At 39.4% G+C, this 21,279-nt stretch overlaps 1 protein-coding gene across 1 annotated transcript in view; it reads left to right on the top strand.

The window, feature by feature from the left end:
• Positions 1–774: 774 nt before the first annotated feature.
• The window catches only part of LOC121476478 (glutamate carboxypeptidase 2), a 66,081-nt gene continuing 45,576 nt past the window's right edge, over positions 775–21,279 (top strand). Inside the window, exons 1-4 of the mRNA XM_041730528.1 lie at positions 775–1,034; positions 4,098–4,206; positions 9,339–9,525; positions 16,751–16,852. Coding sequence (XP_041586462.1) covers positions 917–1,034; positions 4,098–4,206; positions 9,339–9,525; positions 16,751–16,852 — 516 coding nt within the window. The 5' untranslated portion in view covers positions 775–916. The remainder of the gene's footprint in view (positions 1,035–4,097; positions 4,207–9,338; positions 9,526–16,750; positions 16,853–21,279) is intronic.

Raw genomic sequence — 21,279 nt, forward strand, 5'->3', positions numbered from 1 at the left:
CTCGAATAAGTTTTCACTTTGCTCTGTACAAATCCCCCTCAGCTTGCTTCTTACCAAACGAAAATCATTAACGTTCTCTGATTATTCTGCTGTGTATGGAATAAAAAAAGCCTTTTCTACTTCATCTGTCTGGAGAATGCCCTCTCCTTTTTCAAGTTGTTTAAGGCCACTTCTTTTTTAAAATGTTTATTCATGATGATATTTGTGGTGCTACTTTTCAGAACAGATTTGATCTTTAATTCAATATATTAAATTCTTATATGAATCAGATACACATAGTAATTTTTGGTATTCTTAGAAAAAAATTAGAAGAGCTCTTAGAAGAGCATGCTATTTCTTTCTTTTTCTTTCTTTCTTTTTCTCTTTCTTTCTTTCTTTCTTTCTTTCTTTCTTTCTTCCTTTCTTTCTCTTTCTTATTTTCTTTCTACTAAAGATTTTAGGGCACCTGGGTGGCTCAGAGGTTGAGCATCTGCCTTAGGCCCAGAGGGCGATCCTGGGGTCCTGGGATCAAGTCCCCCATGGAGCTCCCGGCAGGGAGCCTGCTGCTCCCTCTGCCTGTGTCTCTCCTCCCTATGTCTCATGAATAAATGAATAAAACCTTAAAGAAAGGAAAAAACGATTTCAATTACTGACATACAGGTAAGCACACAAGTCACAGTCGGCCAGTCTCAGGAGGCGAGCTCCGGGCGCCTGCACTTTGTAAGAGCTCCGGAGGCTGATTGGTCCCCAGGGCGCTCGAACTACTTGAGGGCGGAGGGGGCGGAGGGAGCGGGCCGGGCGGGCTGCGCGCTGCAGCCGGGGGAGCTGACCGGCCCGGCGCGGCGGGAGGGAGCTTCGGTCCCTCGGTCCCGCTGCCCCGTTGCCGCGGGGTCACAGCCGAGGCGCAGGTCCCGGGGAGCCCGCCGGCCGCGCAGAGATGTGGAACCCCCTTCGCGAGGGCGACTCGACCTTCGCCGCCTGGCGCCGCCCGCGCTGGCTGTGCTTTGGGGCGTCGGTGCTGGCCGCCGGCCTCCTCGTCCTCGGCTTCCTCTTCGGTAGGGGCGCTCCCCGCAGCCCCCGCAGCCCCCCCGCAGTCCCCGCAGCCCCCCCGCAGCCCCCCCCGCAGTTCCCCCCCGCAACCACCCGCAGGCCCCGCACCACCCGCAGTCCCCCCCCCGCAGCCCCCCCCGGCTCAGTCACCCCCCCCAGGCCCCCCCCGCAGCCCCCCCCAGTCCCCCCCCCCCGCAGCCCCCCCGCAGCCCCCCCCCAGCCCCCCGCAGGCCCCCCCGCAGCCCCCCCGCAGCCCCCCGCAGCCCCCCCGCAGTCCCCCCGCCAGTCACGCCCCCCTGCAGCCCCCCCGCAGTCCCCCGCAGCCCCCGCACGGCCCCTGCAGCCCCCCCGCAGCACCCGTCCCCCCCCGCAGCCCCCCCACAGTCCCGCATCCCCCCGCAGCCCCCCCCTCCCGCGCCCCCCGCAGCCCCCCCCCGCAGTTCCCCCCGCAGCCACCCGCAGGCCCCCTGCAGCCCCCCCGCAGTCCCCCCCCTCGCAGCGCCCCCCTGCAGCCCCCCCGGCAGTTCCCCCCGCAGCCACCCGCAGGCCCCCTGCAGCCCCCCCGCAGTCCCCCCCCCGCAGCCCCCCCGCAGTTCCCCCCGCAGCCACCCGCAGGCCCCCCCCGCAGCCCCCCCGCAGCCCCCCCCGCAGTCCCCCCGCAGCGCCCCCCCCCGCAGTCCCCCCGCAGCCCCCCCACAGGTCCCCGCAGCCCCCCCCCCCCCGCAGCGGCGGGGCGTCGCTGGGACTCGCGGGCCGCCCGGATGCCTGCTCCCCGGGGGCTGGGGTTTGGGTTGCGGGCGTGGGGGCCGCGGGGGGCGCAGTAGGCTCCCGCCGGCTGCTGTGGGACGGTCACCCGGGGCTGCAGCGGGACGCGGGGACCCCGAGACTGGCCTTCAGCAGGTGCCGCCCGCTCCAGCCCGTCGAGAAGCTGCCACGTTTAGGGCGCGCGGGGCGGGGGGACCGGACTGTCCCGGGAAGGGCCCTGACCTGTTTGGGTCTTGGGTCGCGGCCTGGGACCACGTATAGGGTCGGTGGACGTCGGGGCCCGGGGCACCCAGGCTCTTCTCCCTCCTCGTTCTCTCGTCCTTGAGGGTCACACAATTAGGGGAACACTTGGACACCGGCTGTTACTGCCCGGCTCTGAACACGTCTCTGCCGGCGAGTCGTTTGCGGCCTCCGTGTCCTGATCCGCAGACTTAACCCAACTTCCTAAAACCCAGGGCAGCAGAGACAAGCTCTGACTCTCAGATTTTAATCTTGACTCTGCTACGCCTTTGTGGCTTTGAACAATTTATCGAGTCTCCCCTGGCTTCAGTTTCTCAGTCTTTATGAGGAGGAGAATATCTGTAATTTATTCGGAATGGGCAGTGAAGTAGCGCCAGAGCTCCTAGCACAGTGTTGGGGTGTTGGCACTTTTCTTTATTTCTGCTTGGGGAGGAGGAGATGCTTTTAATTGGATTTTGGTGCACGCGGCTAGTGTAAGATAGTTCACCTCAGCTCTGAATTCTGGATTCCTCTCCTGGGATTAAGAAGACCAGGGCAGGGATCCCGGGGTGGCGCAGCGGTTTGGCGCCTGCCTTTGGCCCAGGGCGCGATCCTGGAGACCCGGGATCGAATCCCACGTTGGGCTCCCGGTGCACGGAGCCTGCTTCTCCCTCTGCCTGTGTCTCTGCCTCTCTCTATCTCTCTGTGACTATCATAAAAAAATTAAAAAAAAAAAAAAAAAAAAAAGAAGACCAGGGCAGAGGCCAGCTATGCTGACTTAAGTTAGTGCTCTTTTGCTAGCTGTGTGATCTTTGGGGTCACTAATGGACTTTTGAGCTTCTCTCTGCTTGTAACTAACACGTGGATGTTAGTAATCACCGAGGGTGGTTGTGGGGTTTAGGTGAGGTGAGTGCTCACTAAGGCCACAGTTCAAATTGAGTTTCAATTGTCTCAGTTGTAAAAATGGGAACTAGACTTGGCAAGGCTGGTGCAGGGATTAAAATCTGCTTCTCATAAAGCATTCTTATTCTTGCCCTCAGCCTCATCCTTGTATTCACTGCCCAGTGGATGACACCCGATAAGATCTTTATTAGGATTTATGAGGTTACTTTTTTTTTCCTGGGATTCTCTACTTTCCTCTCTCCCGTGGTTTTCCCACTTCATTTTGTTCATTTTTCAGCTCTCAATTCAAGCATTTCATCCTCAGTGTGTCTTTCCCTCCTCCCAGGCTGATCCGAGTCCTTCTGTCCTACGTAGTGGTAGAAATAGATTTCCATGTGCTGCCAACCACTTATTTCAATATGCATGTAAATGTGCATGTATATGATTAATACTTGGAAAGTTCTGTGAAAGCTAGATGGGTGATCTCAGTAATTATTTTATGCCCAGATCATACCATTTCTCTAAATAAGCCCTGTAAAGATGACTCATTTGCCCAGGTTGAAACGCAGAGCTACAAGGGCTAATTGCTCTACATGATTTGGCCACCCATTCCCTTGGCCTCTGTGTGCAATGGACATCCTACAGAGCCACTGGGTAGCTTGTTTCCTTGTAGCTTTCTAAAGTTCAACACATTTGTTTTAGTTTTCTGAAATAGAACAAATTACAAGTCTGAGTTTTCTTCAACTCTGAAGTAATTTATGTACTTGAAATAGATTCATCATTAATTCATTATAAACATTTACTAAATGCTCATTCTGAGTCAGCAGAAGATAGATAGAAGCTTTCAGGAGAAAATCGGAAGATCTCCTTTTTGCCTTAAACTTTAAGAAATCTTGTTTATCGCCATTTGTTGAAATTGTATTTAATTTTAGTGGTCATTTTCTTAAAAACGTTTTTTTTTTTTTAGAATAGCAGCAACACCTGTCATTGAAATTGAATTAAAAAACTATGTTGTGACTGATCCATATTTGAAAAGTATTACATTTTTTTTTCCAGTGGAAGTGGGCAAGAGAAATTAAATTTAAGAAAATCTCAGTTAATACGGGAGGCCGTTAATAATTCCCATTTCATGCATGATAGATAAGAAAAATAGGTCCTGTTTATAAACTCATGTCTCATTTTTATATTTTATATTTTTACAGGATGGTTTATAAAATCCCCTAGTGAACCTACTAACATTGTTCCACAGCATGATATGAAGAAGGCATTTTTGGATGAATTGAAAGCTGAGAACATCAAGAGGTTCTTATAGTAAGCACATACTTGATGGTTTATATGAGTAATTTGTTGGAAGTTAATAAGTTTAGAAAGTTTTGATTCAATATTTTATGTACAGGAACTGGCTTTTTAGTTTTATTTGTTGAAGACCTTGTATCATATTTCATCTAGACAGGATTATACTTTAAGCTAAATTGTATCATTTAGAGACAGTTTTGAGCAGGAGTCAGCAAACTTGTCTGTAAAGGACCAGCCCCTCGTAGACCAGCTGATCTGTGTCACAACTACTCAGCCCTGCTATTGTAGCACAGAAGATGCCATAGAAAATACATAAACAGGGACGCCTGGGTGGCTTAGCAGTTGAGCATCTGCCTTTGGCTCAGGGCCTGATACCAGGGTCCTGGGATCGAGTCCCACATTGGGCTCCCTGCATGGAGCCTGCTTCTCCCTCTGCCTGTGTCTCTGCCTCTCTGCGTGTGTCTCTCTTGAATAAATAAATTAAATCTTAAAAAAAAATACATAAACATATAAGAGTGGCAGTTTCAATAGAACTTTATTTATGGGCACTGAAATTTGAATGTCATATATGTCACAAAATACTCTTCCTTTTTTTATCTATTTAAAATGCAATAACTATTTTCAGCTTGTGGACTGTACAAAAACAAGGAAGTGAGCTGGATCTGGTCAGTGGAACAGAGTTTACTGACTCCTATTTTAGAGGACAACATTATATTTTAGTCAAAAAAGAATAAACTTGGACTTTGGAGTCAGATATACTTGAGTTTAACTTCCATCTTTACCCATTGAGAGTAAAATCACTCAGAGTGAGTACTTAACCTTCCTGAGCTCTCATTTCCACATTTATAAAATGGGGACCATGATATTGTTGCTGTGACCAAGATGAATTAGAGAGCGTTTATAAGTCATGGTTTGAAAACTTATTCCCAGTTTCCTGAAATAGCTGTCTATAGTGTAGAGCAAAAGATGTAAATGAGTAAATTTAAAGAGTATTTGCATAGCAACTAAAAATAAAACACTTGTGTGGAATGATTCTATGTAACTGATTAGAATACTTCGTTTTTCAAAGCAAAATACTTGATGTTTCTGATAGTGACTGCAGGATTCCTTAGTGAATACAAGCTATACATTTATATAAAAGATAGTTTTATGTGTATATATATATATATATATACACACACGCGTATACAAGCACACATATATGTATAGATGTGCACACATCTAATCATAAAAACACATGTCTATTTTAATTACAATAGATTTAAAACTACAAATAAAAATCTGCTAGGGCACCTTCCAAATATTTGGAAGGGCCATTTAAGGTGAGAGAACCTGAAGCTTAAATTTTTATTTATTTTTTATTTATTTTTTATTTACTCATGGGAGACAGAGAGAGAGAGAGAGAGGCGCAGAGATACAGGCAGAGGGAGACGCAGGCTCCATGCAAGGAGCCGGATGTGGGACTCGATCCCGGACTCTGGGATCACGCCCTGAGCGTGGCTTAATTTTTTTGGAAATTCCTCCTCTACCTCTTGGATTTATTTCACTATAATTATATATAATAGGTACAATAAAAGTGGAAGTCTGGCAAGATAGAGTGTTCACTCCTAGACAGAGCTGCTGTCCCTGCTTCCTTCTTCCTTTCCTAGCCTGTAACATGGACTGAGCAGCAAAGAAGAAAAGTGAATGCCCTCATTTCTCTTTCTGGACCCTGAATAAAATAGAAGCTGGCAGTTTCTTGCTTATTCTCTATGACCCCAACCAAGCTTTTCTGACTGTTCAGAACTCAAGGATTTTCACTGTTTGCACAAAAGATAGAGAGTAAAAGAACCCCAGCTCATCCCTCCAACGACCATGGAATTACTCGAAACCTTCTGGACTCTCCAGATTTCCTATTTGCCATTTGGCCATCAGAGAGTTTTCAATCTGATTACACCCTTAAACCAGGGGTCGCTAACGCCTCCAGTCTTCCATCTTATCCCCCTTTGCTTGGCTGCTAAAGATCCTCCCTTCTTCCAAGCTGTCTGCCTCTCTATAGTGGCTGAGAGGATCAAAGCTGTTCATTCAGCTTCCCTTGGGATGCCAGGTTGTCCTGTTTCCCTGCTGTTTTGTAAACACCTAGTTGAATTCTTAGCTCTGTTGACCATTTTGCATCTCTTTAGAGAAACATTCCTTCTCTTCCAGGTTCTGAAAGACCAGATTATTTTAGAAAACTCTTTTAGACCTTTGGGTTCAGAATTTCACTGATAAGCCTCTGAGCATCACTTCTGCCTTTTACTAGTTGCCTGGGAGGCATCTAGCTCCTGGGAGCAGTGTTCTAGCATTTGTAAACTGGATACAGTGTATTAAAACAGGAATACTAACAGCTCTTTTTATTAAATGAGAAAATGAAATGATACGTGGAACTTCTTAACCAGATGGAGGATTTTAAGTACAAGTTGTTGGCTATTTGGGATGATTTGTAAATTATTATTTTTAAAGAAAACTTGAGATTTTAGTAGGACCAACGAATTACTTGCAACACACTTCTAACTTGATTAAAACAAGAAAAAGTAAGAGCTGCAGTTTAATCAGTTACCCAATTGAGCCACAGATCTTTGGGAAGTAGTGAGGTAGCAATATTCTCCCCATATACAGATGAGAAACTAAAGCTTTAGCCAGGATCACACAGATTAGTGGCAAATAGAAGATTTTATGCCAGTTTATTTATTTATTATTGGAAATGGATTTTTTTATCCTCTTATTAGGCTCAGCTTTGCTCCAAAGGAGTGGGTTCCAGCCCTGATTGTAGCACATTTTGTATCCTAGTTAGTAATGACAACATTGTTACAAGGAATTTGACTTCTAATAGCCAGGTCTGATAATAATCAATCCCTCCTGCCACCTCTTCCTCACTCCCTCCCATCCTTCCTTCTATCTCTCCTTCCCTCCTTTCTTTCCTTTCATTTTTGGTGGTGAGGAGAGCAGGTTCAGGACTCCTTATTGACAACTGTTCTTTTTCTTTTTCTTTTTTTAAATTATTTTTTCCTTTAAGAAACTCTACCCCCTAACACGGGACTCCAACTCCTGATCCCAAGATCAGGAGATTTGTGCTATACCAACTGAGCCAGCCAGGTGCCCTGTTTCTCACATGTAGGGACAGAGTTATCACAGATTTAAAGGAAATATGCATAATCTGCATCCACTTTAGTTATGTTACGGTTTGTGATCTGTGTACTATAGGAAAAAAAAATACCAACATGTTGGCTCTTTTTCTGTTTTCTGTTCAGGTATACATTGAAGAGATAAAAGACAGCTGCCTCTTCAAATTGTGTTATTTTTGTTACTACATTTTGCAAATACATTAGAAATTTTGTGTGAGTCATTGTAAGGGAACAAGAACGTCCTATATCCCTTTCACGGTTCTTCTAGCAGGCCTAAGAATTAAATTGACACAAGAGAGATTCACAGGAGAAAATCAGACTTAATAGTGTATGTGTGGGGAATCCATATGGACGTGGGAATTCCAAAGATAGGCAAAATGAGGTATATGTCATGCTCAAATAAGTAGAAGTGGTCAGGGGTTTGGGACTTCAGAAGAAAGGAATGCACTTCACAGGTGATAAGAAGAGCAGATGTTTAGTAATGAGATAATCACCTGCCATACAGATGAACCACTCAGATAAAATTGATCTCTGCTAATAACCCTTATTTTGCGAAAGACCCCCAATTTAGATTCTTCTGTGTTGTAAAGGAAGCTGCAAGTTTCTTTTGAGCCCATAGGGCTTTGATTGCATTGATCTCAGAATAATGTTCTTGCCAAAATGGCCCATCTTGGGGCAGTCTACTTTTGGACCCTCTAAGTGTTAAGTCCTTTAGCATTTTTTGAATAAGGATTTTGATACTATCTTTATACACACAATTTAAATTATTTTAATAGAACTACAAAAAAAATCATGAGAACTCCAGTTTTAAACAATCAAGAGTTATTTTCTTAGCAGTTAACCTTCTTAGTCAAAAATTAAGATACACAGGGTGCCTGAGTGGCTTAGTTAGTTAAGCCTCTGCCTTCCGCTTGGGTCATAATCTTGGAGTCCTGGGATGGAGCCCCACATCAGGTTCCCTCTGCTCATACTCTCTCTCTTGAATAAATAAAATCTTAAAAAAAAATTAAGATACACAGTAAAATCAAACATTTGAAAGTGGAATCATAATCATAGATTTTTTAAAAATCCCTATAAGGATAGACATGTGTTGATTTTAGAAAAACCTGCATATTCAGAACCAGAAGTTGTGAAGCTCAAAGTTCATGATCTAGAAATAAATGTCTTTTTATGATACATGATGCATGTGGATTTTTTTTCTTTAAGTAGTTTAAGATGAAAATATCAATAAGCCCAAACTTCAGAGAAACAACACATTTCCAGGAGAGAGATAAATTTAAACAAACAAAAGCACAGACATCCAGCCATATTAAATGAGAAGGTAGTAAACTCGCGAAAATGTTTTTGGTAGCTAAAATTTTGCCCTCACAGCTTATTTGTTAGAGTTATTTCTGGTCAGGCTAATTATCATCATTGATTTTTAAGTGTATTACTGTGCATGATGAATGGAGTACAAGAGCTTCGGTCTGAGCTTCTGTAAATATGTTTAGATTATTCCTTAATGAAGACAGTTTATAAGGTTGCTAATCAAAAGGTTTCTCACTTGGCCGTAACTCTAAGTATTTAAAAATAAATTTAATTATCCGTTATTCTTGGCATGTTACAGCTTGATATTTTGTATGAAAACATTTTTTACCTTCTAAATATATTTTACACAGTGAAATAAACAAGTAATTCTATGAAAGTTCTAAGATGCATGAGTCTTAAGGAAAGAATATGATATTTTCCTCATCTAAATGGGGACACATCCATAGGATCACATAACAATTCTCTACAAAGGTCAGTTTTTCCAATTTTTCTCTTGAATGAGTACAAATTAGAGCATGAAAACTTTAAAATATGCTTTGAAAAATCTATTTGATGCAATAATAGTGCCACTTTGTTTTTTAATCGTATCACATTTCAAAGCACTTTTAAATGTCAATGTGCCATACTTGTTTGTTCATTTGGGATAAAAGCTGACTAAACATTAATTTCTAACCACTTTCAATTTTTGTTCACCAGTAATTTTACACGGCTGCCACATTTAGCAGGAACAGAACAAAACTTCCAGCTTGCAAAGCAAATTCAATCCCAGTGGAAGGAATTTGGCTTGGATTCTGTAGAGTTAGCCCATTATGATGTCCTGTTGTCCTATCCAAATAAGACTCATCCCAACTACATCTCAATAATTGATGAAGACGGAAATGAGGTAAAAAAAAAAAAAAAGATAAAAGATAAAAACTACCTACATCTCTATTCTTTTCAAATACCTTTTATGAAAGAATGCCCTATACCATCTCTAATTATTGATAGAAATCAGTATCATTGAAACTTGTGAGTGATATCTTTAACATCTCATTACCAGTGTTATTACTCCTTTCTTATGATGTTTGAATTTAGTGTGATGTTGGAAAAAGTCTGAGAAATTAATGCTTGTTGACATTTCTATTTTCTGTTTTATAGTACTTCATGCAATAAAATACAATATATTAGTACTTTGAAGCAAGTAAAATAGACACATTTTTGATAGGTTCAGACTATAAAAGATACTGTATAAGTTTGGGGCTGTGAGGAAACTCAAGACCCCCCTCTATGCAGTGTGAGTCAGCAGGGTTTTTTTTTTTTTTTTTAAAGATTTTATTTATTCATTCATGAGAGACAGAGAGAGAGAGAGGCAGAGACACAGGCAGAGGGAGAAGCAGGCTCCATTCAGGGAGCCCGACAGGGGACTCGATCCCAGGACTCCAGGATCTGGGGGCTGAAGGTGGCGCTAAACTGCTGAGCCATCCGGGCTTCCCAGTTAGCAGGTTTTTATTGGTACTTATTGATATGACTCAGGTGATCATGTGTTGAGCTCTGTGCCCAGAATTTGACTGTGGGCATTTGAAAGGGAAGAGAGTTTGGAGAGAATGTCTATAGATGATATCAAAAGAATTTACAATCTTGTTTGCAAGTTAGGGTACGTACTTGAGGAAGAAAAGATAATACAAGTAATTGAGGTATTTTTTTTTTTTTAATTTGAATTCAGTTAGCCCACATATAGTACATACTTAGTTTCTGACGTATTTTTCAGTAATTCATCAGTTGTATGTAACACCCAGAGCTCATCATATCACATGCTCTCCTTAATGCCCATCACCCAATTACCCCATTGAGATATTTCTTATCATTATATATAACCACTAGGAAGGCTAGTAAAATAAAACTTATACGTTTAACCCTATTTCGCATACCTTAGTTTTAGAGCTGTATCTTACTTAAAATAGCTTCTTTCAATCTGGGTATTTTCCTTCAGTCCTCTTGTTAGTTGGGCCTTCTCAATTGTGTATAAGCTTCAAATACTGTGAACTGAAAATGTGTGATTTAAATATATTTAAATTTAAAAATTTTTTCTAATATGTTGATAACCTTCTGTCGACTAATGTATCAGTCTTTTAATGGCTAATATGCTGTTATGTTTTGCTGTCAGTGATGTAATCCCTTGCTAAATTTCCTAATATGATTCGAAACTTCCCACACTAAGTACTATTTTAAATTATAGTAGTTAATAGTTTATAAAAATATTAAACTATCTCAAAATTTAAAAATTATTTTTAAAAAAGGTATGTGGAATATCTATATACAATATATGGTCCCATAACATTTGTGAAATAAATGGGGACATGCCTATATAATTAAGTACTAAACAGTCTATAAAAGAATGTTTTGGAAAATTATTTAATGATGAAATAAAATATTGATTATGTTAAAGAATATGTACATGTACTTAAACCTCTGTCTTGGTTTGTCAAATTTGGGGATGATCTATATACAAATGAGGAAAATAGCATACATGCACTTCTCTTTTCCTTATTCTTTCATCTCCCAGTTTTGACTGTGAGTTCGCTTTTATTATTCCCTTTCATTGTTTGTTTTGCCATTATAAGCATTTATTAAATTCTTCAGGCCTGTCACATAATAAAAGGTATCATGTAGAAATGTCATTTTGGAGATTTTCTGGAAAGGTGTTAGCTCTCTTTTGGGTTCCTAGACCAATTTTTATTGAGATGGGGAATGTTTCCCCCACACATCCAACAAGTAATTCTGACACCTGTTGGGTGTCCTACAATTCAGATCAATTCTGACACGATCTACCTGGAGATACTGGCAGATTCCATAGGTAAGAGTTAAGTATCATAAGACTGTCCTCCCCCCAACCCATTCCGATGCCAGTTGTAAGACCAGGTTGTTAACCTGTGTTTCTGACCTACCAGCTGTAGGCTGGAGGTTCCAATGACCCCCTTCAACTCAGGAGACAGGTTATTAATTCTACTTCTGACAGACTGGCAGAAGTCTGAGGTTCCTATGATCCCCTCCTCAGGTTTGATTAATTTGCTAGAGCTAATTAACATTTACAAAAAACATTTTACATCCTAGATTACTGATTTATTACAAAGGATGATAGATGATAGGAAGCAATAGCCAGATGAAGAGATGCATGAGGCAAGCGATGTGGGAAAGAGCAGAGAGCTTCCATGGCCTCTCTAGGAGCGCCAGTCTCCCCACATCTCCATGTGTTCACCAACCCAGAAGCTCTCCAAACCCTGTCCTTTGGGTTTTTATGGAAGCTTCATTACTTTGCTGTGATGATTAAATCTTGGCTGTTGGTGGTTGATTCAACTTCCAGCCTTTCTTTCCTCCTGGGTGGGAGGCTGGCTGTGGAACCAGACGCTGGTTCCAGGCCTCTAATCTCAAAGTTGGTTCTCCAAGCTCCCATCCTTAAGTGGAGTCAAAAAGTTACCTCGTTAGCATAACAATAGACATCTTTGTTGCTCTCATCAGGAAATTCCTTTTAGAAGGTTTTAGAAGCTCAGTGCCAGAAATGGAATAAAGGTCAAATAAATAGAGGTTTACTGTAAATCACAGTATCACACTGCCTAAAGCTTCCTCATTTTTTAAAAGCTGTATTAGTTCATTTTCCTTCTCGTTTTCATCTGAAGTACACCATTAGAGCTGCATACTTCTCCAAAGTCCTTGCTTCCTCCCTATTTCTGCCTTTCCTGAAGCAAGCACTATTCAATTGTTGACACAAAATGAACAAACCTTTTACGAATTTTTCAAGGAAAAAGAAAAAAGTTTTATTTGAGCCCAAGTTAAGACAGCTGCCCAGGATACACAATCTTCACAAAAGAAAAAGGAGCATTAGGGGGGTAAAGGGAGAGAAAAGAATCATGTAATAGGAAAGTGGAAGTGACTTAAATGCTGTGTATCAGTAATTAGAAAAAAATTAATGGAAAAAACTGTCCGATTAAAAACATAGTATGTCAGACTGAGTAAAATTAGCTATGTACTATTTTATAAAGATTGACTTGAACATAACATCACAACTAGCTCAAAGTAGCAAAACTGAAAAAGAAATACTAAGCAAATACTGACTTAAAAATGATTTTATCTTATAAAGTAAATTTTAGGGCAAAGTCAAAAACCTTATTAAGAGATAAAGAAGGTCACTATCTAACTGTTTAAATTTACCAACAACTCTAAATTTGTTTTTATCTGTTAAAGGAAAAGATACAACAGGCCCAAAATGGATTTTCTTGTACTGAGCCCCACTTCAGCAACCAAGATTTAATACCTAACCTTATGCAGTTTCAGCCTCTCCCAAGAATGTAACCCTTAACTAGTCAGTCTGGAATGACCTGGTCAGCACTGATGAGGTAATCCACCCACATGACCCCTTCTGTCCCGTAAAGGACAAAGATCAATAAGGAAAAATACAGGAAAAGCATAAATAAATAATATAAGGAGTGAAAAAAAGAGGCGTATCTATAGATGCTGCACAGATTCAAAAAAGATAGGAAAATACTAGGAAGAGGTATGCCAATAATTCATAGGTGGGATGAAATCAAAAGATGGAAAAAACATGAAAATTGACATAAGAATGCATTTTTAAAAACCCAAAGAGTTCTATAACATTAAAGAAATTAAATTGATACTTCAAAGACTCCCACAACACAGAGCACCAAGACTAACTGGTTTTCCTTCAAGTTTCAAAGATTAAAGTGTAAGATCATTTAAATATAACACAACCTATTTCAGAGAATATTAAAAATTCAACTCATTTTTTAAGGCAAGATATGATCTAGAAATTATAACCCAACAAGCAAATTGCAAAAAAACAGGTGAAATGTGTAGTGACTATATATGGATAATATCATTATCATTAGGAAAAGGAAAAATTACATATTTATCTCAAAAAATGTCCCACCCCCCCAAAAAAATGTTGAACATTTTCAAAAATGTTGAAAAATGAGACATAAATTTCATAACAAGAACTCTTAGTAAACTTGGAAAGGAAGTTTTTTGTTTTTTTGTTTTTTTTTAAAGGAAGTTAATTAACATCACCTAATAAAGGTCACAGCAAGTATCAAAAAAAATTTTTTTAAAGATTTTATTTATTTATTCATGAGAGACAGAAAGAGTGAGGCAGAGACAGGCAGAAGGAGAAGCAGGCTCCCTGTGGGGAACCCACTGTGGGACTCGATCCCAGGTCCCCAGGATCATGCCCTGAGACAAAGGCAGATGCTCAACCGCTGAGCCACTCCAGGCATCCTGCAAGTATCAAAATTAATGGGGAAACATTAAAAACATTTCCTTCAAGTTTGGATATCCCTACTTTTCAACATTTTACATGGTCCTGGCGAGTGCAGTGGTACAAAGAGTGATGGGAGACCAGGAGTATCCCTCAGCTGACATTATATTAACTAGAGCATCAAATATTTTCCTTTTCTGAGGCAGACAGAACCTAAAATGAAACCATGTCAACCACCACCTTCCAAAATTCCCCACATACTCCATATGGCCCATATTTTTTCTGTGATCTACAGAGGGTGCAAAACTTGTCTGAATCATTGAGAAAGTTTATAAAAGAAACTAGTAAAGTACAATAGAAATCCATATAGAAACAAAGTCACTGCATCAGCAAGTCTTTCAGCCAAGGGAGCATTCAAGTTAGTCTCAATTTGCCCCAATTACCAATTTTCAATTTTACAGCCTCTGGACAAGTGGATTTTAGAGCAAGTTTATGAGTTATTTTAATAAGTGGGAGAAATTTATAAGATCAAGGAAACAACTTTTTTGGGTGACTTTATCAAAGGTAGACTATATACCAGAGAGCATTGCTCAACTTTCCAAAATTCACCAAAATAACCTCAAATTATGTATTCAGAGTATAACTACAATAACTTTGGTTTACAAATTTCTATTTCTATTTTTACCTTTTGTGACATAAAAAAATGGCAGTATAGAGTTCAATCTATATCATGTTATCTCTATATAAACAAAGATACTGTGTCTGTATGTATTTAAAATATTTCTGGTAGAATCCACAGACCACTAGTGGTATTAATTGCCTGTGGAAGAAGGAACTTGTGTATGTTGTGCTGGAGAGTAAAAGTTTACAGTTCACCACAGAGCTCAGCTCTGAATAGTCATGATAATTAAAGTACACTGGGAGATGGTGATAGTACAAAGGGTGATAGTACATTTGCGGGTGGGACAGAGGGATGAAAACAGTTGAATTGTTGCAATGTTGATAGGTAACTCCTGAATCTGAAACACAGCATTTTTTTTTTTTTTAAAGAAATAGAGGTAATTAGCTACAAAATCAACTCCTGGTTGTAGTAAAATAAAGGAAGTTTTCAACTTTTCGTGTCCCTACTCCTGGGCTCGCAGAGAAGCTATACTTGAACATTTACCAAGATCAAAATGACTTGGCAAAACTTTAAAGTATGGGCTCTATTTCTGCCCCCAGCACATATTGTACCTCTACTTCATTAAAAAAAAATAAAAAACAGCCTAAAAACAAAGAGAAGCTTTCCAAACATAAGGATAAGAAAAAAGAAAGAAACCTCCCTAGTTCCCATAAGATTAAAATCATGCAGACTTGCACATGAAAAAAATAAGATAAAGTCTGTAACTTTCCAGAATGTTCTTTGTCATGATGATTTCTCACTCTTTCTCCCCCTTCCCTTTTTTGGGAGTCGGGGGTGAAGGGAGTGGTTAGCCTTATTAGTTTTATTTTTTAGTAGTTCAGAAACTAAAAAATGTGATCCCTATGTAACAATGTCATAATTCAATCAAGATTTCTGCAATACAAACATCTTAGAATACTTTCACTTTGGTCATACCCCACCAATTTATGCCCATAAATCTAATTCAATCTTGTTCTTTTCAATTTGAATAATACTTGCTTTTTACAGTATATTTGTTTTTTCCACATGATACCTTGCTTACCAGCCCTTGAATCAACTTAGAGCTTCCTTTAGAGGCTTTGTTTTGTTGAATGATATCCTTTAGAGATATTCTTTGTTTTAAGTGAATATCTGTTGGCTCCAAACTGGTAATTTTAGATAGAAAATGTGTTGTTCATTTTTCTTTCTTTTGTTTTGTTTTGTTTTCTTTTCTTTTCTTCTTTTCTTTTCTTTCTTTTTATCTTTTTGAAAGAGAGAGTGCATATGCCTGCATGTGAGGGAGGGGAGGGCAGAGAGAGAGAGGGAGAGAGAGTCTCAAGCAGACTCCATGCTGAGGGTGGAGCCTGACGTGGGGCCCAATCCCACAAGGCCAGGACCTGAGCTAAAACCAAGAGTTAGATGTCCACTCAACTACCCAGACGCCCCTCTGTTCTCTCCTTTTACAGGTCCTCACATAGACATCCAATGGGTTTGTCTCTAGAGTATTCTTAACCCTGAAGAAGTTGTTCTTCAGAGACCCAGCTTTATGCAAGGGTGTCTTATTAGACTCCATTATTTGGATTGGTCAGTCTAGACTTTAAACTTCTGTGCCTCTCCTTTGGCTGTAATGGGTCCAACTAAGGCAAAGGCAGACTTTAGAGCAGTCTCTCAGTTTTCTCAGTCTTCTGTTTTCATGTCATTCTTTTGGCTTTTGAGTATTCCTTACTCCCCCTCCCCCCATTTGACGATACATTTAAAAAAATTATATTTAATTCAGCATTTTTAGTTCTTTTCAGGGTGAATGTTGTTCTGTGTATCTAGATACTATTTGGTATGGATCACTCCAAAATGTAATTTTTTTTTATGGAAGTGAATTTAGTGTTTAATTTGTTGCTAAATAATTAACAGTATTAAAAGAGACTAAGATTACAATATAATACTACTTTTTATTTGGGTGTTAAAATTTTCGTCCTACAAAAAAGATTTTTTTTCATCCTGCATCAAAACCTGCTGCTTTGTAGATCCTCTCTGGGTCTGTGGCTTAGTCTTCTCATGAAATCATCACAAGCTTCTAGCACAGTGCTGAATATTGATATGTACTTTCAAAATACAAAACACAAAACCTTCTACTGACAAAAATGATAATGCACATTTTTCCTTGTTTGATGGTAGTAATTAAACTTTACCTGACTTAGTTTTAACTATAATATTTTGTTTTTTTAGATTTTCAACTCATCGTTATTTGAACCACCTCCTCCAGGATATGAAAATGTTTCAGATGTTGTGCCACCTTTTAATGCCTTCTCTCCACAAGGAATGCCAGAGGTAAAAGTGCAATACAATAAAATAAAAATCACAAACAGAACGCCCTCATACATTCAGGCAATAATTAAACAGTTACAATGAAATTTTTGATATAATCCAAATTTACCCCTTTTACACAGTTCTTAATGAGGAAAAGACTATTTATTTTTATTAGTTTTATCAACAGTTTTTAAAGATAAAATTTACTACAATAAGATGCAGAAATCCAAAATGTACATTTATTGACTTCTGATAGATGTATATACCCGTGTGATCCAAATCTCTTAACACACAGAATATTATCACTTCAGAAAGTACCTTTATGCCCTTTCTCAGTGGGTACCACACCTCCTGCCCCCTGCTGGGCAATCCTTTTAGTTTTTTTTTTCACCATTGATTAGTTTTGCCTATTAAAAAAATTCATATTGATAGAATTGTACAGCATGTAATCATTTGTGTCTAGTTTCTTTCACTAAGCATAGAATCTGTGAGATTCACGTTTTAACTTTTATTTTGTTTTTTTATTGCCAAAGAAATAATTTCCATTGCATGAGAATGCTGCATTAATTATTACTGTTGCATAGCACTGATTAGTTTTCAAAGAATTTGCATCAGAGTATTGTCGCCATTTTCAAATGAAGATTATGAATATCCATTCTAGAAATTTTGTGTGGTCTAGTCTATAAAGCAGTGTTATCATAAAGCATAATTATCATCTGAAATTCTGTGGTTAGTCCCCAGATTCTTGCCCAGTACTTTGTTTTTTATAAGAAAGCTACATTTGAAAGAGTTGGATATAATGTATTAGTATCTTTTTAAAAGTTGTTCTCCTATTATAATATTTGATAGTAAGTAAATTCAATTTTGGATGTATTGGGTTGAAGTGCCTGAGATATATTTACAAGAAGTTGTTAATCCACAGGTATATTGAAACATCACTCAATAGAAGTCTCTTTATATATTCATGAGAGACACAGAGAGACAGAGAGAGAGAGAGAGAGAGGCAGAGACACAGGCACAGTGAGAAGCAGGTCCCCTGCAAGGAGCCCGATATAGGACTTGATCCTGGATCCTGGGATCACGCCCTGAGCTAAAGGCAGATGCCCAACCGCTGAGCCACCCAGTTGTCCCCTCAATAGAAGACTCTTATTGGAAACATTCAAAGTAAAAAATGTGTTTTTAGAATGAGTATCTTAAAATCTGTCTTCACCAATTAGGATTTATTGCAACAACATAAGGATGATTTAATATCAGGCAGTGCCATATTTTTAATAAATAAGAGAAAAAATACCATTTTTATTTTCAAATGTATTGGATTTATTAACTTATTTATAATTTAAAAACTCACAAACTTAGAATGAAGGAGTATCTTCTGTTAGTTGTATGAAATTTACATCAAATGAATGGTTTTACATCTTAATGATATATTAGAAAAATTCTTTCTGAAATTTAGCACATGAATAGAATGCTTGCAATCATAACTATCTCATAATTATAACATGGGATAGGAATGAGACATATAAAAAATGGAAATGAGATAGTTTATTTTATTTTTTTAAAGATTTTATGTATTTATTTGACAGCGAGAGAGAGAGAGAGAGAGAGAGAGAGAGAGCGCATAAGCAGAAGGAGCAGCAGGCAGAGGGAGCGGGAGAAGCAGACTTCCCACTGACTGGGAAGCCCAACACAAGGCTCTATCCCAGGACCCTGGGATCATGACCTGAGCTGAAAGCAGACGCTCAACTGACTGAGCCACCCAGGTGCCCTGAGATAGTATATTTTAGATCTCAGGCGTACTGTGGTCACTTAGACTTATTTTGCAGATTAAGGTTCCTTACCTTCATGGGCCCATGTATGATCCTTACTTTATTTTCTCTTCCTTTCATCTCTCATCCTTATTCTCAATCTCATTCCTCTCCCCCTGCCCAACGTATTTATGTCCCTAGCAATGCATATATTCCTTTTTGTTGTTTTCCTTTTTAGAGAGAATGAAAGAGCAGGGGAGGGGTAGAGGAAGGGGGAGGCAGGCTCCATACCCAGCGGGGCTCGATCTCACAACCCTGAGGTCATGACTTGAGCTGAAATCAAGAGTTGGACACTTAACCAACTGAGCCACCCAGGTGCCCCCAACAATGTATATATTCTTGAAAACACATGGCTTTATTTTGTGTTTGACATGTTTTAAATTTATGTAAATAGCATTAGGCTTTAGGTCCTAATTGATCTCTTACTCTTTTCAATTAATGGTGTTTAAAAAAATCTACCCATGTTGCTTTATGTCAGGGTAGTTTACTTTTTACTGTTGCCTCTCATTCCAGGTTATGTGCACACCACATGTAACTTGCCTATTGCCTTAGTGGTGTACGCTGCTTTACTCCTAAATCCTCATCACTACAGTGTTGCAGCGAACATCCTCATACACATCCCCATCTGGGCTTGTAGGGGTTTCTCTGTTTACAGTAAATCAGGTGTGGGATTCTGTTTCAGGTGTGGGATTTAATTTCACAATATCCAAACTCTAGCAGTTTATTGCTTCCACTGACACTAAATGAGGATCCTTTTTCCTCATATTTTCGTCAACTCTTGAAGTTATGTAACTATGAATTTTTGCCCTTATTTTATTTTAATTCACATTTCTCTAATTACAAGTGAGGTTGCTCATCTCTAAACATATTTATTTATTAGCCATTCTGGGGTTTATTCTGTGCAATGTCTAAGTATAATCTTCTAATTTTCCTGTTGAATTTTTAGCCTTTTTCTTATTAAATTTAAGGGTTTCTTAAATGTTTTACTTATTTATTTCATATTGTTTAAATATTACAAATACCTTCTTCTAATTTTCACCCATTTGTTCATGTTATCTAAGCTTTTATTTATTTATTTATTTATTTAGAACACAAACAGGGGGAGAGGCAGAGGGAAAGGAAGAGGACAGGAAGGCCAATGTGGGGCTTGATCCCAGGACCCTGGTGTCACAACCTGAGCTTAAAGCAGATGGTTAACTGACTGAGCCACCCAGGCGCCCCAATCTCCCCTTTATTAAAAAGATATCCTTAATTTTAATATTGCCCAATTATTCTCCTTATGCTTTTGTATTTTGGGTCTTCTTTATTAATCCTTTTTGTTATTTATGGTGATATATCTGAAAAACCAAAACATACAAAAAATACTAATACTTCATTATTTATTATCAGATTGGATTTAAGTATATATGGGCAAATAGTGTATAATAACATGAAATATAACAAAACAATATAATTTACAATAGTTCTAAAAGGGGCATCTAGGTGGCTTAGTGGTCAAGCGTCTGCCTCAGGGCATGAACCTGGGGTTCTGGGATCGAGTCCCACATCAGGCTTCCCGCAGGGAGCCTACTTCTCCCTCTGCTTGTGTCTCTGCCTCTCTTGGTGTCTCTCATGAATAAATAAATAAAATCTTTAAAAAATAGTCATAAAATTTAAAGTATGCTTTAGACGTCTTCAATGAATGTGAATTTGTTGAAGGACACTGTGAAATTTATTGAGCAGTGAAAATGTTATATATAAAGAAACAGATTACATTTCTAGATGAGAAGACACAATACTATAAGGAGAAAATTTTACCAACATTAGTTTGTGGCTTTAATATATAATCAATTGAAATCCCCAAATAATTTTTGGACCTTAACAGAATTATTCTACTCATAAGAGTCATAGAGATTATTAACTCATTTCTTTCAAGTACACTTAAACTCTTCTAGATTAATGGGAAAATAGAGCCTGTGATTCTGCATAAGATTCTTGTTTGTGTCGAATATTGGATGAGTTTGTTGGTGGATGTTCTTCCCTGGATCACCTGTTACTCAGCCAGTGCAACATTAATTCTTTTTAAAGTTATGTATGTCTGTCTGTATGCTTAAGATAATTCACTGTAAATAAGCTTTGGATCTACATCTGAATTTTCTGGAGTGTGAAATACTGGACTCTGCTTTAGGCTATTTGAAATGAACAATTTGACAAGGTCTTATAAAAATCTATTCTAATCTAGTGGTTCTCAAATTTCATTGTGTACCACAATTACCCATAAGACATGTAAAACACCAGTTTTAGTTCCCACTCCCTTGAGTTTGGTAGGTCGTGATAGTTCATGTCTAACAACACCCTAGGTGACACGGATTCTGAGGTTCTAAGAACCATACTTTGGGAGCCACTGGCCTGGCCTCCCAGTTTGGTTTCAATTAACAAGAGCAGGAAGATGGAAGCTTGCAAGAAATGGAAAATTCTAAGCTGGCAGTGCAAGATTGTATTTATTCCCAGTCATAGAACAATGGTACAGTGTAAACTTTACAAGAAGGTCATTGTCTGAGAACAAAGCTTTTTCTTTTTTTTAAAGATTTTATTTATTTATTCATGAGAGACACACACACCCAGAGGGGGGAGGGGGTGCAGAGACACAGGCAGAGGGAGAAG

This window comes from Vulpes lagopus, chromosome 15 (assembly GCF_018345385.1).
Source record: "Vulpes lagopus strain Blue_001 chromosome 15, ASM1834538v1, whole genome shotgun sequence".
In the NCBI taxonomy this organism is placed as follows: Eukaryota; Metazoa; Chordata; class Mammalia; order Carnivora; family Canidae; genus Vulpes; species Vulpes lagopus.